General features: G+C 36.4%; 1 protein-coding gene across 1 annotated transcript in view; it reads right to left on the reverse strand.

Annotated features, from left to right (window-relative positions):
* The window catches only part of FCHO2 (FCH and mu domain containing endocytic adaptor 2), a 123,745-nt gene that overhangs the window by 95,031 nt on the left and 12,155 nt on the right, over positions 1–16,559 (reverse strand). The window contains exon 2 of the mRNA XM_055555213.1: positions 9,666–9,757. Coding sequence (XP_055411188.1) covers positions 9,666–9,757 — 92 coding nt within the window. The remainder of the gene's footprint in view (positions 1–9,665; positions 9,758–16,559) is intronic.

Genomic DNA, 16,559 nt, shown 5'->3' on the forward strand with positions numbered 1-16,559 from the left:
TGGGGACGGGGACACACACAAAACCTCCTTTCAATTTCAGCTTCCCTGGTGGCTCAGTCAGTAAAGAATCTGCCTGCAATGCAGGAGACCCAGGTTTGATTCCTGAGTAAGGAAGATCCCCTGGAGAAGGAAATGGAAATGCACTCCAGTATCCTTGCCTGGAGAATTCCATGGACAGAGGAGCCTGGCTATCAATTTTGTTGTAAATCTAAAACTGCTCCTAAAAAATTACAAAAAAAAATCTTTCAACTAGAATACTATACCCAGCAAAAATACAAATGAAAGTAAACCCTTAATAAAATAATGGATCTAGGTGATGAGCATCAATGGCTACTAACATCATGAAAGAGATAAAAACAAAATATTATATGTCTTTGATGCAAGTATACATATTGCCAATGAAGTAGTCTCATCAAAATATTGAACTGAATTTTATCTAGTTGCTACATTTTATTCTATTACATTTTTTTCTTCTCTCATCTTAGAAAGCCTCCTTTTTTTAATGGCTATCCTAGAGATTGTAACATACTTCCTTGATGTATTAATTTCTAGTAATAATTGGTACTTTCATCATTTTCCTGAAAACCAAGGAACCTGAGAACACTACCACCTCCTGACTTCTATGCTTTATATTCCATTAGTGAGTATGTGTGTTTAAATTTTTACTCCGGAAATTAAAAGTTTTCTATTTTTAAAACACTTTTTATTGTGGAAATGTACACTTATATGCCATCTTTGTGTTGTGTTTCTTTAGCTTTTTATTATAAACCACTAAGTAATGAACTGTACAAAAAGATCTTCATGACGAAGATAATCACGATGGTGTGATCACTCACCTAGAGCCACACATCCTGGAATGTGAAGTCAAGTGGGCCTTAGAAAGCATCGCTACAAACAAAACTAGTGGAGATGATGGAATTCCAGTTGAGCTATTTCAAGTCCTGAAAGATGATGCTATCAAAGTGCTGCACTCAATATGCCAGCAAATTTGGAAAACTCAGCAGTGGCCACAGGACTGGAAAGGTCAGTTTTCATTCCAATCCCAAAGAAAGGCAATGCCAAAGAATGCTCAAACTACCACATAATTGCATTCATCTCACACATTAGTAAAGTAACGCTCAAAATTCTCCAAGCCAGGCTTCAGCAATATGTGAACCGTGAACTTTCAGATGTTCCAGCTAGTTTGAGAAAAGGCAAAGGAACCAGAGATCAAATTGCCAACATCTGCTGGATCATCAAAAAAGCAAGAGAGTTCCAGAAAAACATCTATTTCTGCTTTATTGACTATGCCAAAGCCTTTGACTGTGTGGATCACAATAAACCTTGGAAAATTCTGAAAGAGATGGGAATACTAGACCACCTGACCTGCCTCTTGAGAAATCTGTATGCAGGTCAGGAAGCAACAGTTAGAACTTGACATGGAACAACAGACTGGTTCCAAATAAGAAAAGGATTACATCAAGGCTGTATATTGTCACCCTGTTATTTAACTTCTATGCAGAGTACATCATGAGAAACACTGGGCTGGAAGAAACACAAGCTGGAATCAAGATTGCTGGGAGAAATATCAATAACCTCAGATATGCAGATGACACCACCCTTATGGCAGAAAGTGAAGAGGAACTCAAAAGCCTCTTGATGAAAGTGAAAGTGGAGAGTGAAAAAGTTGGCCTAAAGCTCAACATTCAGAAAACGAAGATCATGGCATCTGGTCCCATCCACTTCATGGGACATAGATGGGGAAACAGTGGAAACAGTGTCAGACTATTTTTCTGGGCTCCAAAATCACTGCAGATGGTGACTGCAGCCATGAAATTAAAAGACGCTTACTCCTTGGAAGGAAAGTTATGACCAACCTAGATAGCATATTAAAAACCAGAGACATTACTTTGCCAACAAAGGTCCGTCTAGTCAAGGCTATGGTTTTTCCAGTAGTCATGTATGGATGTGAGAGTTGGACTATGAAGAAAGCTGAGTGCCGAAGAATTGATGCTTTTGAACTGTGGTGTTGGAGAAGACTCTTGAGAGTCCCTTGAATTGCAAGGAGATCCAACCAGTCCATCCTAAAGGAGATCAGTCCTGGTTGTTCTTTGGAAGGAATGGTGCTAAAGCTGAAACTCCAATACTCTGGCCACCTCATGTGAAGAGTTGACTCATTGGAAAAGACTCTGATGCTGGGAGGGATTGGGGGCAGGAGGAGAAGAGGACAACAGAGGATGAGATGGCTGGATGGCATCACCGACTCGATGGAAGTGAGTTTGAGTCAACTCCGGGAGTTGGTGATAGGGAGGCCGGGCGTGCTGCACTTCGGTGGGTTGCAAAGAGTCAGACACAACTGAGCAACTGAACTGAATGAACTGTAATATAGTTTCAACAGTTTTTAGTATTTTCACAGTCTTGTTTAAAACAGTTCTCGGACATCAAATTATTACCTGTCCATAGACACTTATGTATCTCTAACAGCTAATGATTTAGAGGACAATAATATTACCCAGCTAACAAAATTAATGATGATTAAATATTTTTAATGTCTAGTTTATTTGTTGAATCCAGGTGGTTATGTTTTTTATATGTTTTGTATAGTCATTTTTTAGATTTAAATTATTTTACTTTTCCTGTGATGCTTTTGTCCTGGATCGCTTTTCTTCTTTTTAAAAAATATCTTTTAATTCCTCTTAATGTGGATTTTCTGGTGATAAATTCTCAGTTTTTGTTAGTTGGTCATATCTTTAATTTGTCTTCATTTAAAAAACCTTTTATTATGAACACTTTCAAACATGTATAAAGCTTACTCAAGACGCTAGGATCTTAATATAGTGAACTTCCATGTTGCAATCTCTGTGCTTCAGCATGGTTAACCCATGGCCAGGTTTGTTCTGTCTATTCCATACCAGTACTACTGAATTGTTATAAAGCAGATCTCATTTTTACATGTTGGTCATAGCTGCTTTTGTATTAAAGAACAGAGGGACTTCCCAGGTGGTCCAGTGGCTAAGACTCTTGAGCTCCCAATGCAGGGCGCCTGGGCTGGATCCCTGGTGAGCAAACTAGATCCCACATGCCACAACTAAAACCCAGTGCAGCCAAATAAATAAACACATTAGAACAACAACAAAAACACTAGAGCTAAATAGCTGAGACAGACACCAAATCACACAAAAAAGCCTTTTTACAGAAAGTTTGACAGCCTCTGACACAACAGATTTGAGCCTAAATATATCTGGAAATACACTGATGTAAAGGACTAAATGATCCAAATAAAGAATAAAGATTGTGAAAATGGCTTTAAAAACAAACAAGAAACAGATTTACACCACAACAATACAGGGAAGAAAAAAAGTACAAGTATAATGCAAATACTATCTAAATGCAAAAAGATGAAACTAAATAAAGACTTCAACACAAAAAACACTGCTAGAGATACAATAGGATACTTTAGAATGGATTTTTTTTAAAAGTTCAATTTACCTGAAGATGTACTAGTTCTAAATTTCTATCCATATGGCCCAAATATACAAAGCAAAAAGTGGCAGAATTACATAGATGAACATTCATAATCTACATATAAGGTTTTCAAAACAGCTCTTTCAGAAACTGATAAAATGAGCAGGATTAAAAAAAAAAACAAAAAACAATGAGAATATATTAGAATTGGAACAGCAGAATTCACAAATTTACCATAATATATAGAGAACTTGATATCCAACAAATGCAAAATACTTTCAGGTAGGTAAAAATATTTACTAAAATTGACTCTATCCTGGTCATAAATCAAGTGTCAACAAATTCCAAAACACTTAAATCATATAGAGTATGTTCTCTAACCACAGTGCAATTAAGCTTGAAAAAAAGAAAAAAATATACCTTTAAAAATGAACACATATTTGGAAATTAAGAAATACACTTCTGAATAACCCAAAGAGGAAAACAAGAAAACACAATGAAACTTTAAAAATATATTTAAACAAAGTACAATGAAAATCCTGTATCTCAAAAATAATGGAGTACAACAAAAGCAAGGCTTGAGGGAACATAGAGTTAAATGAATATATCAGAAAAGAAAAAAGTTGAAAATTATTAAGTTAAGCATCCATCCCCCAAAATTTAGCAACAGAACAGCAAATTGAACACAAAGTTTAAGGAAATAAAGAATAAAAGTTAACAAAACAGAAAATACATATATAAATAGAGATCAACAAAGTTAATATCTGGTTCTTCATAAAAACTATTAAAACCAACAAACATCCAATGAGATTGATCATGAAAAAAGGGAGAAGACACAAATAACCAGTATCAGGAATAAAAAGTAAGACGTCAGTACAGATCCTGTAGACAATTTTAAAAGTTCTCTAAAGAATATTAAGAAAAACTTTTTGCCAATATATTTGAAAATTTACATAACGGAAAACTCCTTAAAATACAACTTATCAAACTCAGTATCTGAATAGTCCTATAACTATTTAAAAAATTAAATACATAATTTAAAACTTTCCTACAAAGACAATTTCAAGCCCACGTGGTTTTACCAGCAAATTCTATAAAACACATAAGGAAGAAACTATAATCTTCCACAAATTTTTTCCAGAGAATAGAAAAACAGGGAATATACCCCAACTCATTTTATGATGCCAACAAACCCTGATTAGCAAAACCGAAAAAGGACATTTAGAGAAATTTTCAAGTCAATCTCACTCATAAATATAGATGCAAAAATACAAAATAAAATAGCAGCAAACAGCTCTACTAATGTGTAAAAATGATTAATACATCTTCACTAAATTTGACTTATATCAGGACTGGAAAGTTCAAAATTCAATGTAATTCAGATTAACAGAAGAAATAAAAAACAAAGAAAACATCCATTCATGATTTTCTTGAAAAGGAAAACAAAAGCCTTACAAAACAATATGTAGAATTTCCACAATCTGATAAACAGAAGGGAAAAGAACTGGAATGAATTTATTTAAGAGTGGGATGTGGGACTGGAAACAAGACTGGGACACCTCTCATCACCATCTCTGTTCAGCATTACACTGGAGATGTATGCCAGTGCAATAAGAAATCAAATAAAATATATACAGATTAAAAAGGGAGAGGTAAAACTGTCATTTTCACAAGATGACTGAACACACAGAAAATCTGAAAGAATCTACAGATAAATAAAATTACCAGAATAAGTAAGAACTTCCAGGCTGCTGGACATAAAAATCAAAATATAAAACTCAAGCATGTTTACATAAATCTGCAACAAATAACTGACAAATTGCTTTTATCTAGAATATATAAAGAAATTTTTTTCAATGTATTTTTTAAAAGGAAAGAAAAACCAGAAAAATAGGCAAAAGATGAACAGATACTTCATTAAAGAAAAGATGCCAATTATATATGAAAGGATGTTCAATCTCATTATTCATCAGGGACATACAAGTTAAAGCCACAATGAGTACTACTTATCAGTATGCCTCAAATAAAAGGATAAATAAAACCAAGTGTTGTTGAGGACATGGAGCAGCTGGAACTCTCCAACAAGGCCGCTGCTGCTGTAAATTGGTACAACCACCTTGGAAAATTCTTTGGCATTATCTACTAGAGTTGAACATACATATACTCTAAGACTCAGCAATTCTACTCCAGGGTAAATCAAAGTGAAATTGAAAGCGTTAGTCGCTCAGTCATGTCCTACTCTTTGTGACCCCATGGGGTGCAGCCCACCAGGCTCCTCTGTCCATGGAATCCTGTTCCAATTCTACTCCAGGGTAATTAACTGATATAAATATACATACACTGAGACACATGTTCAAGAATATTCAAAGCAGTATTACTTGTAACAGTAAAAACCTGGAAACATCCCAAATGTCTGTCAACAGTAATAGATAAATACATTCAGTATATTTACATAATTTGATATTAAACAGCATTATAAGTAAATTCAACACAAATGAATCTCACAACAGTGCTGAATAACAGAAGTCAGAAAAAATACCTACTATAGAATTAATTCAAAGTTCAAAAAATAGGTATAACTTACTTCCTTTGACAGATAAAATTACCATATATTCATAAACGGAACACTACTCAATAGCAAAGAATAAATTAGTGACGCATGCAACAACATGGACCAATCTCAAAATAATTATACTGAGTGAAAGCACTGGACAACTAAGTATATCCTGCATGATTCCATTCAGATAAAATAATAGAAAATGCAAACTAACCTAAGTATCAAAAGCAAACTAGTATTAGCTTATGGATGGGGGGTGGGGAGAGAAGGAAGGAATTACCAAGGAAAGATAAATAAGTTCACTATCTTGATTGTGGTGATGGTCATGAGTGTATGTATATGTCAAAATGTATCAAACTCTATGCTTTAAATATACGCACTATATTGTGTGTCAATTATACCTCAAAAGAGCTGTAGGCAGGGAGGAAGGGAGAGAGGGAAGAAAGAAAGGAGCAAAGGAGAAAGGAAAGAGAAAGGAAGGAAGCATGGAGGAGGGCAGGAAAGAATTACAAGGGTATGAAAGAAATAAGTCTGAATGACTAGCTTAAGAAGTTAGTTAACCTTTCTGGGCCCCAGTTTTCTTATCTATAAAATGAGACTTAGGCGGGTTTCGACAGTTAAATGAGACAGCGTATGCAAATCCTGGGGCTTCCCAGGTGGCACTAGTGGTAAAGAACTCGCCTGCCAGTGCAGGAGATGTAAAAAAGGCAGGTTCAATCCCTGGGTCGGGAAGACCTCTGGAGGAGGGCATACTAACACACTCCAGTATTCTTGCTGGGAGAACCCCATGGACAGAGGAACCGGGCAGGCTCGCAAAGACACTATTAAGTACATAGGGTCGCAAAGAGTCAGACACAACTGAAGTGACTTAGCGCACACACACACGCAAATTTTTAGTGCACATCATATGTTTGTGTGTATATCTTTTCTTCTTTTCTTTCTCATTCACTCCTTCAAGAAATATGAGTATCCAATTGTTTCAGGCTCTCTGCTAGGCACTGGGATACAACAGAATGTTGTATACTGTTTCCCTTATAGGAGAACATAGAAACAAATAACAAAAATAAGAAATTACAACATTTTATAAATACTACAAAGAGATATGTGATCTTGAGAGAGATTATAAAAGGTGATTTTGACCTAGTCAAAGAGATTAGGAAAGGCATTCCTGGAAAGGTGAGCATTAATACATTGCTGACCTCTAAGGTCAATACGTACAAATAAGGACTAAGCATGTATAAGTGAAGCATGTATAAGTGAAATGAAGAGGAACTAAAAAGCCTCTTGATGAAGATGAAAGAGGAGAGTGAAAAAGTTGGCCTAAAGCTCAACATTCAGAAAACGAAGATCATGGCATCTGGTCCCATCCACTTCATGGGACATAGATGGGGAAACAGTGGAAACAGTGTCAGACTATTTTTCTGGGCTCCAAAATCACTGCAGATGGTGACTGCAGCCATGAAATTAAAAGACGCTTACTCCTTGGAAGGAAAGTTATGACCAACCTAGATAGCATATTCAAAAGCAGAGACATTACTTTGCCAACAAAGGTCCGTCTAATCAAGGCTATGGTTTTTCCAGTGGTCATGTATGGATGTGAGAGTTGGACTATGAAGAAGGCTGAGCGCCAAAGAATTGATGCTTTTGAACTGTGGTGTTGGAGAAGACTCTTGAGAGTCCCTTGGACTGCAAGGAGATCCAACCAGTCCATTCTGAAGGAGATCAGCCCTGGGATTTCTTTGCAAGGAATGATGCTAAAGCTGAAACTCCAGTACTTTGGCCACCTCATGCGAAGGGTTGACTCATTGGAAAAGACTCTGATGCTGGGAGGGATTGGGGACAGGAGGAGAAGGGGATGAGGCTGGATGGCATCACTGACTCGATGGACGTGAGTCTGAGTGAACTCTGGGAGTTGGTGATGGACAGGGAGGCCTGGCATGCTGTGATTCATGGGGTCGCAAAGAGTCGGACACGACTAAGTGACTGAACTGACTGACTGAACTGAACTGAAGCATGTATAAAATTCGACTGATAAAAGCCTGTCAACAAAATAGCCAATGTTTCTAGAGAGGAAAAAGGAGTCTAAATAAACATAAGTCTGGTGTGAGCTTAAGTTTGAAAGGCAATTTGGGGTCATACTATGTAGGCCTCTTAAGAGCAATGGGAAACCTCTGAAGTGGTTTCAAAAGAAGCTGAAACTTCAACTTTGAAAGACTTCACTTTGAACTTTCAAACTGTAGTCTGAAAAAGAAACCTCCAATTGCAGTACAGAGAATAAACTGCAGGAGAATAATCATGAATGCAGACAGGACAGTTAGGCACTACTGCTCCAGTCCAGGCAACAATGGTGATAGCTTGGATCAGGACAGTGCTGTTAGAGATTCATTCTATCAAAAAATGTTTCCTGAGGGCCTACCAAGGGCCAAGCTCTACCCTAAGTGCAGGACGATGAATAAGAAAAAAAGGAAAAAAACAAAAAGAAAACAAAACCCTGTTCTCGTGGGGTTTATATTCTAGTGGGGAGAGACAGGCTAAATAAGTAAAATATCACTCATATCAGGTGGCTATTAAGTGCTGTGGAGAAAAATAAAGTAGCAGCAGTCAGATTCTGAACAAAGAAGGGTGACCCAGGAGTCCTGGACTTCTTATAGTAACTGACACAAACAGGACTAAAAGGCGTAATCACGACTGCCCTGTTGGTCGCAAGGTAGATAATTACAGTAGTGATGGGAGTGTTGGTCGAGAAGGAGGCTAGAGGAAGGGCCAGGGATGCAGAGTTCCACTGTCTTTCCTTTTACTCTTTCCAGTGATGGAAAGTGTGTCAGTAAGGGACAACTTTATCCACAGCACTTAGGGCTTATGGTCCCCCTTTCAACTGCAGCAGAAAGCTGGAAGTCAAAGAGGATTTTTCTAACGTTACCTAGTTCCTCAGTTCCTACAAGTTGATAAACTCCAAGAAGGCAGAAGCTGAATCCTTATCGCCACAATCCCCAACACACAGCAGATGTGGGATATATATGGAAAGAATAAATGAATGGCATATTGTATCTAAAGGCAACATATCCCTATATTAGCAAGGAAAATATTTTAAATGTGTTCACATAAAAATTACCAAGTGGGACCAGCCACAAAATAGCCTTAATCAAATTAAATTATGCTGATACTAATAGTTTTTAATTGACTATTATATTCTAAGAGTATTAAAGAAAACTATATGTTTTGTAAATTTGCACAATTAAAAACACATAATTAAGGATTTTAAAAAATAAGTCATAAAACTATATATAGCTAAATATCAAATTCAGAAAATTTAAGTCTTTTCAAGTTATTTTAGTATGTTTAATGACACACTTGTTTAAAGAAACAGTAATTCTTACCCTACAAAATTCCTGTTTTATCACCTTGCTAGCATATTTAATAAAAAATACATAGATAATATTCTCAAGCAGTGATCTGCAAACCAGATCAATGCCACTGAGAACCACTACTTAGGCCGCAATGTATAGATGACAGAGAACCACTACTTTAAAGTGTAAAGAGTATACTTTTTAAAAGAGTAGTTGATTACTTTTATTCAAATCCAACTAAAATTTTTCTCAATTATTCATATTCTGAAATGTTTCTCAATAATGAATTATTAAATGACTTATTAAAAAATACATACCTTTCTCTTACAAAATCTGCTAGTTCTTTTGTCGATATCTGTCCATGTTTCATATTATGGTAAAGGACATCAAAGCCACTATTTTTTTCCCCCTAAAATTTAAAAAGATTTTTAGTTTAACAAAAGAACAGATCAAAATTACTTAAGCATAATTAACATGCAATTTCAATGTTCAAATGAACTGTTTTCCTTAAGTTAAGCATTGCTCCTCACTGTATAATTTTAAACTGTATCAAAGGAATACTATAGGCTTTGATAAAGTGTACATTATATACACATATATACACAACATACATATACACACTCTATAATCACTATTAAGGATATATTAATGAAACACATTTGAAATTTAAAAAAATAAATGCAGTGTAATTTAGGACTTTATTTTCTTGGGGTCCAAAATCACTGCAGATGGTGACTGCAGCCATGAAATTAAAAGAGGCTTGCTCCTTGGAAGAAAAGCTATGACCAACCTAGACAGTATATTAAAAAGCAGAGATATTACTTTGCCGACAGAGGTCTGCATAGTCAAAGCAATGGTTTTTCCAGTAGTCATATATGGATGTGAGAGTTGGACCATAAAAAAACCTGAGGGCTGAAGAACTGATGCTTTTGAACTGTGGTGTTGGAGAAGATTCTTGAGAGTCCCTTGGACTCAAACCAGTCAATCCTAAAGGAAATCAATCCTGAATATTCATTGGAGGACTGATGATGAAGCTGAAACTCCAGTACTTTTGCCACCTGATGCTGACTCATTAGAAAAGACCCAGATGCTTGGAAAGATTGAAGGCAGGATGAGAAGGGGACGACAGAGGATGAGATGGTTGGATGGCATCACCGACTCAATGGGCATGAGTTTGAGCAAGCTCCGGGAGTTGGTGATGGACAGGGAAGCCTGGCGTGCTGTAGTGCATGGGGTCACAAAGAGTTGGACACAACTGAGCAACAGAACTGAACTGAACTGAATTTAGGAAAGATAAACATGGACCATTACCAAATCCCATGTCAATCCCTTTACCTATATTGAGGGATTCCTGATTTTTTAACTCCGAGTCTATACTTTAAAATAACTAAATCTTGATTTTTGAGTCAAAACAGCATTTACTAATCACATAAGCACTAAACACCACAGAACACTTTATAATCGCTAACGTAAGTCTCTCAGTAAATTTAACTTGAGATATCAGAAAGGAGGTAAAGTCTTAATAAAAGAGCAGTAGCAGACTATAGGCTGTGTGTTAAGTCGCTCAGTTGTGTCTGACTCTTTGCAACCCCATGACCTCAACTAATGGAAAATCAACAGAACCAGATAACTGTACAACCCTAGAAAATCTTAGAGCCATTTAATCCAATACAGATTTAAATTAGCAAGTAATAACAAAGAAAACATTAGAAACAAATTTTATGGGTGAAATGAAAGAGTATAAACTAAGTTCAAAAAAAAAACTAAGTTCAACAACTCTTTTTACAATCAGCAGTTTTAGTTTTTCTTTAGTGATTAAGTCCCTGGGTCGGGAAGATCTCTGGAGAAGGAAATGGCAACCCACTCCAGTATTCCTGCCTGGAAAATCCCATGGAAGGAAGAGTCTGGTAGGCTACAGTCCATGTGGTTGCAAAGAATCGGACACGACTGAGCAACTTCACTTCACTTAGTGATAATAAAAAGAACTGAACGTATTTGTTGGAAATAGAAAGCAATGCCAAAAGCAAAAGTATTATGCAATCTGAGACTTAGTTTTCCACAGTTCAACAAAAACAGGAAACATATTATAGAAACTTCCGGCTACGTTGAAGTGATTCCTAATAAACCTGTCAGCTAGTATAGCAAGTAACCAGACTGTTACACATACAAAAAATTAAAATATATGTAAATGAGATAATACAAATAGTATCCCTAGCATACTGAACATCCATTTCCATTTTATCAAGGATATAAAACTAAGAGTCTCCTATAAATCTGCTGCTGCTGCTGCTGCTGCTGCTACTAAGTTGCTTCAGTCGTGTCTGACTCTGTGCGAACCCATGGACTGCAGCCTATTAGGCTCCTCCATCCATGGGATTTTCCAGGCAAGAGTAGTGGAGTGGGGTGCCATTTCCTTCTCCAGTTCTCCTATAAATCTAAACACATCCATTTTTGCTTCTATAATTTTTCATGTTTAAAATAAACTATGATCTAACTTGAGTTCTTTACTTTCTCTGGGTTTTTCATGCAAATTTATTCCAGCCAAAATATTCTCTGAGGTAACCATTATCTCTAGTCTATAGCAAGCAAAAAAAACAACATGAAGATTAGTAAATAAAATTACAGACAAAATAATCAAGGACCTGAAATCTCCAAGGGATTTATTCCATTACTTGAATATACTGCAGAAACTACAAATAATTAAACTATCCACCAACTCCCATAATATAGTCATGAACCCTGAAAGAAAAACAAATCTGAAATCTAAAATCATAAAATCCATAGTCGGGAGCTCTCAGTCCCCAAAATTCTTCCCTGACAACTACCAGTTTTCACTGGCACATAATTCTAAGTCAGGTTCCCAATGTGTGTTATGCATATTCATTATGCATATTCAAAATAGAAAGAAGCTGGTGCTATGCTGTGTTCAGTCGTGTCCAACTCTTTGCAACCTATGGACTACAGACCACCAGGCTCCTCAGTCCACAGGACTCTCCAGGCAAGAATACTGGAGTGGGTTGCCTTGCTCTCCTTCAGGGTATCTTCCCCACCCAGGAACTGAACCCATATCTCTGGTTTCTCTTGCATTGCAGGCAGGTTCTTTACCCACCGAGCCACCTGGGAAGCCCACTCACTCATTTGACGTTCTAAATGTAAAAACGCCCGATTCTAGGCACTGTTTTCTTAATTTCACAAACCTGTTAACACAAATACTTAATGGATCATTAACTTTTCTTTGTTAAAACTAAGCAAAAATTGTAATACTTTCAAATGGCTCTATCTCCACACACACACACACACACACACACACACACAAATATACATTATCTTAAAGAAAAATGTTCAAAGGTAAGTACCAAAAAAGAACCCAAGCCTACTATTACCTTATCAAAACCAACTTTATAGTTTTTGATAAGAAACGACAGTGTATTAAGCATACACATATCTATATACAGGTGAAAAATACAGTGGGAGACAGAGCACTGGAGCTCATGTCTAGACACATGTGGCTTCAGTATCTTCACCTGAAAAAACAACTGGAAATTCTGGGGAGATGGGGAAGACTACTCTTGAAACTAGCAATCCTAACTCATAATTCTGTCACCATTTGAGATTAACCAGTTTTCTTAAAACTACAAGTACTTCCATGCAAGTTCTAATTCATCTTTTAATAGCTGCCAATGTTTTTATTCTAATTCAAAGACAAGTAAAATAACAGGAAATATTTCTGAATTACATATCCATTTTATCATCTTAGACCTTGAAGTGGATATGTTCCTATCATTTCCTTTAAATTCGTTTTTCTTTTATGTTGGGGTATAATTGATTTACAATGCTGTGTTAGTTTCAGGTGTACAGCAAAGTGACTCAGTTACACACACACATATACACATTCTTTTTCAGGTTATTTTCCCATATAGGTTATTACAGAACACTGAATAAAGTTCCCAGTGCTATACAGTAGGTCCCTGTTGATTATTTTATATGCAGTAGTATGTACATGTTAATCCCAAACTCCTAATTTATCCCCATCGAGCACCGTTTCCCTTTGGTGATATGTTTTTTTCGACACACAAAAAAATTTATCTTAACATATTCTGTTAACTCAAGCCAAGCTGAGCTTGCTTTTTCTTAGCTAACTACAAATACACAAATGTACAAGCAAATAGACAACAGTTTTATCATCAAGTAGAATTATAACTAAAGGTGTTTTCTGGTCTTCAGTATTTCACTAAAACTGGACGTTTTCATACCCTTTGTCCAGCAATTCCACAGTTAGAAATCTATACCGCAAAAACACACATACAAAGATAAATGTGGAAAAATATTCACTGCAGTTCTGTTTATAATTGTGAAAAAACAGGACTCAAAAACATCCATTAACATTACTGGTTAAACAAACGATAGCATATCCTACAATGAAATATAGTGTTTTTTAATTGCATTAAAAACTTGCAGTCGAATTTTTAGTATTAATCTCTTAAATCTGCCCAGATATACGTAAGTGAGAAAAAAAAAGCATGATGCTATTATTCATAAAAGCAAAAATAATCTAATGTTGGGAACAACCTAAATGTCTCAAATTGATGAATAGAGAGACAAAATGAGGTAGCATCACACAATGGAATACAAATCAGCAATAAAAAGTAACAAACACTGACACATAAGCCCTTATGGATTAACCTCATAAACACTTACTAAGTGAAAGCCAGACACAAGAGACTATATATTGTATGATTCCGTTTATACAAAATGTAAGAACAGGCAAATCTACAGAGTTGAGGGTAGAAAAGAGCATTAACTGTTAAGCGGGCATAATCTAATCCCTGGGAGGATAAACATGTTCTAAAATTGATAATGGCTGCACCATTCAGTAAAGTTATTAAAAATCAATGACTCGCACACTTATATTGGGTAGATTTTATGATATATAAAATATGTTCCAGTAAAACTTTTTTTTTAAAAAGCAAGGTGTAAAACAGCACATGTAGAATTTGATTTTCATTGAAAAAATTAACAGGTTGCACACATGCACAGTCAGTCACTAAATCGCGTGTGACTCTGCAACCCTCTGGACTGTAGCCTGCCAGACTCCTCTGTGCTTGGATTTCCCAGGCATGAATATGGCCGCGAGTTGCCATTTACTCTTCCAGGGAATCTTCCTGCCCCATGGATTGAACCCAGATCTCCTGCACTGGCAGGTGATTCTTTACTACTGAGCCATCCAGGAAGCCCAACAGGTTGCATATATGCATACAAAAAGAATCTATTAACAGCAAATTATTTCTGGAAACTGGAATCATGAGCATAGATTAACTTTCTAACAAACAAGTCAAGTCTTTAATACAGAAGCAGTAGAGTTAAAAGCTATGGTGATAAGCAGTTTGAAAATGCAATTTTCTCCCAGGTATGTTACAATTGTTGATATAAAATCTTGATTATCAACAGCCAGTTTTTTCCTTCTTCTCCTCAAAGTTTTATTCTTTTTTAGCAACAATTTTATTGTGATATAATTCACACGATACAAAATTTTCAAAGTATACAAGGCAAAAACTGTTAGTATACTTAGAGTTGCAACACCAGCACTGCCCCACCACTGCCATCAATTTTAGAACACCAGAAAGAAACTCAAATCCTAACAGCCAAGCTTTTAAGAGAGGTGCTCATCAGTGATGAGCTTTATTTTCAATTGTTTTTTAAAATTTATTTATAATTGGAGGATAATTGCTTTACAATATTTTGTTGGTTTCCACCATATTATCAACATGAATCAGCCATAGATACACATATGTCCCCTCCATCTTGACCTTCCCTCCACCTACCTCTCACCCCATCCCACCCCTCTAGGCTGTCAGAGAGCGGGTTTGAGCTCCGTCACACAGCAAATTCCCTCTGGCTGTCTGTTTTACATGTGGTAATGGATATGTTTCCATGCTACTTGTCAATCCATCCCACCTTCTCCTTCCCTCACTGTGTCTGTGTCATTAGTTCAATCAACACATAAGAAAATACCTATGTCCACAAAAACAAATCAGTACACTAATGTATATCAAATGCTTATAATGTTTGTAATGTTTAGAGTAGCATTATTCATAATAATCAAAAGATGGAAACAACCCAAACGTCCATCAACTAACAAATGGATAAGCAATGTGATATACCCATGCACTGGAATATGATTCAGCTACAAAAGAAATGAAATACTGATACATGCTATAATATTGATGAACCTTGAAAACATTATGCTAAGAGAAAGAAACCAGTCACAAAAGATTATACGATTCCACTTTATTTAAGGTCAGAAGAGAGAAACAGAAAGTAGATTAGTGTGTTTCTCGAGGTGGGGTGAGGATGAGACAGGGTTGATAAAAGGTACAGGATTTCTTTTTGAGGTAATTTAAATTTGACTGTGATGATGGTTTACAAATATCTGTGAACACTACCAAAACAATGAAACTGTATATTTCAAATGAAAAACTATGGTACACAAAATGTATTCAATAAAGTTGTCTAAAAAACTAAATAACAAAGTGAAGTGAAAGAAGCTCAGTCGTGTCGGACTCTTTGTGACCCCATTGACTGTAGCCAGCCAGGCTCCTCTGTCCATGAAGTTCTCCAGGCAAGAATACTAGAGAGGGTACCCATTCCTTTCTCCAGATCTTCCCAATCCAGGAATCAAACCCCAGTCTCCCACATTGCAGGCAGATTCTTTACGACCTGAACCACCAGTGCAGCCCAACTAAATAACAGTTTATCAATATTACTGATAATCAATTCTAACAGGGAAATTTTCAGTATTAACTGGCAAGAACAGCTACTAACACCATTGCTGATCCAAGAAGGGCAATTACAATGAAGGCTCAGACTAAGACTCTTTTCTATGCCAATCTCAATGTACATTGCAGAGGTAGCATTTTCATAGAAAGTCCCCCTGGAAGTGCCCAAGGTAAATAAAACTTTGTCATAATCCAATACAAACAGGTGTAAAAATCTTTTTAATAATTACTAATATGAAGTGGGACAAAGTTTCATCATCCTTTAAAGATGGAAGTCCAGAATCATACAGATCCTTTCAGTTCAGTTCAGTTCAGTCGCTCAGTCATGTCCAATTCTTTGCGATCCCATGGAATGCAGCATGCCAGGCCTCCCTGTCCATCACCAACTCCCGGAGTTTACCCAAACTCATGTCCATTGAGTTGGTGATGCCATCC

The sequence above is a fragment of the Bubalus kerabau genome, chromosome 18 (genome assembly GCF_029407905.1).
Source record: "Bubalus kerabau isolate K-KA32 ecotype Philippines breed swamp buffalo chromosome 18, PCC_UOA_SB_1v2, whole genome shotgun sequence".
Taxonomy (NCBI): domain Eukaryota; kingdom Metazoa; phylum Chordata; class Mammalia; order Artiodactyla; family Bovidae; genus Bubalus; species Bubalus kerabau.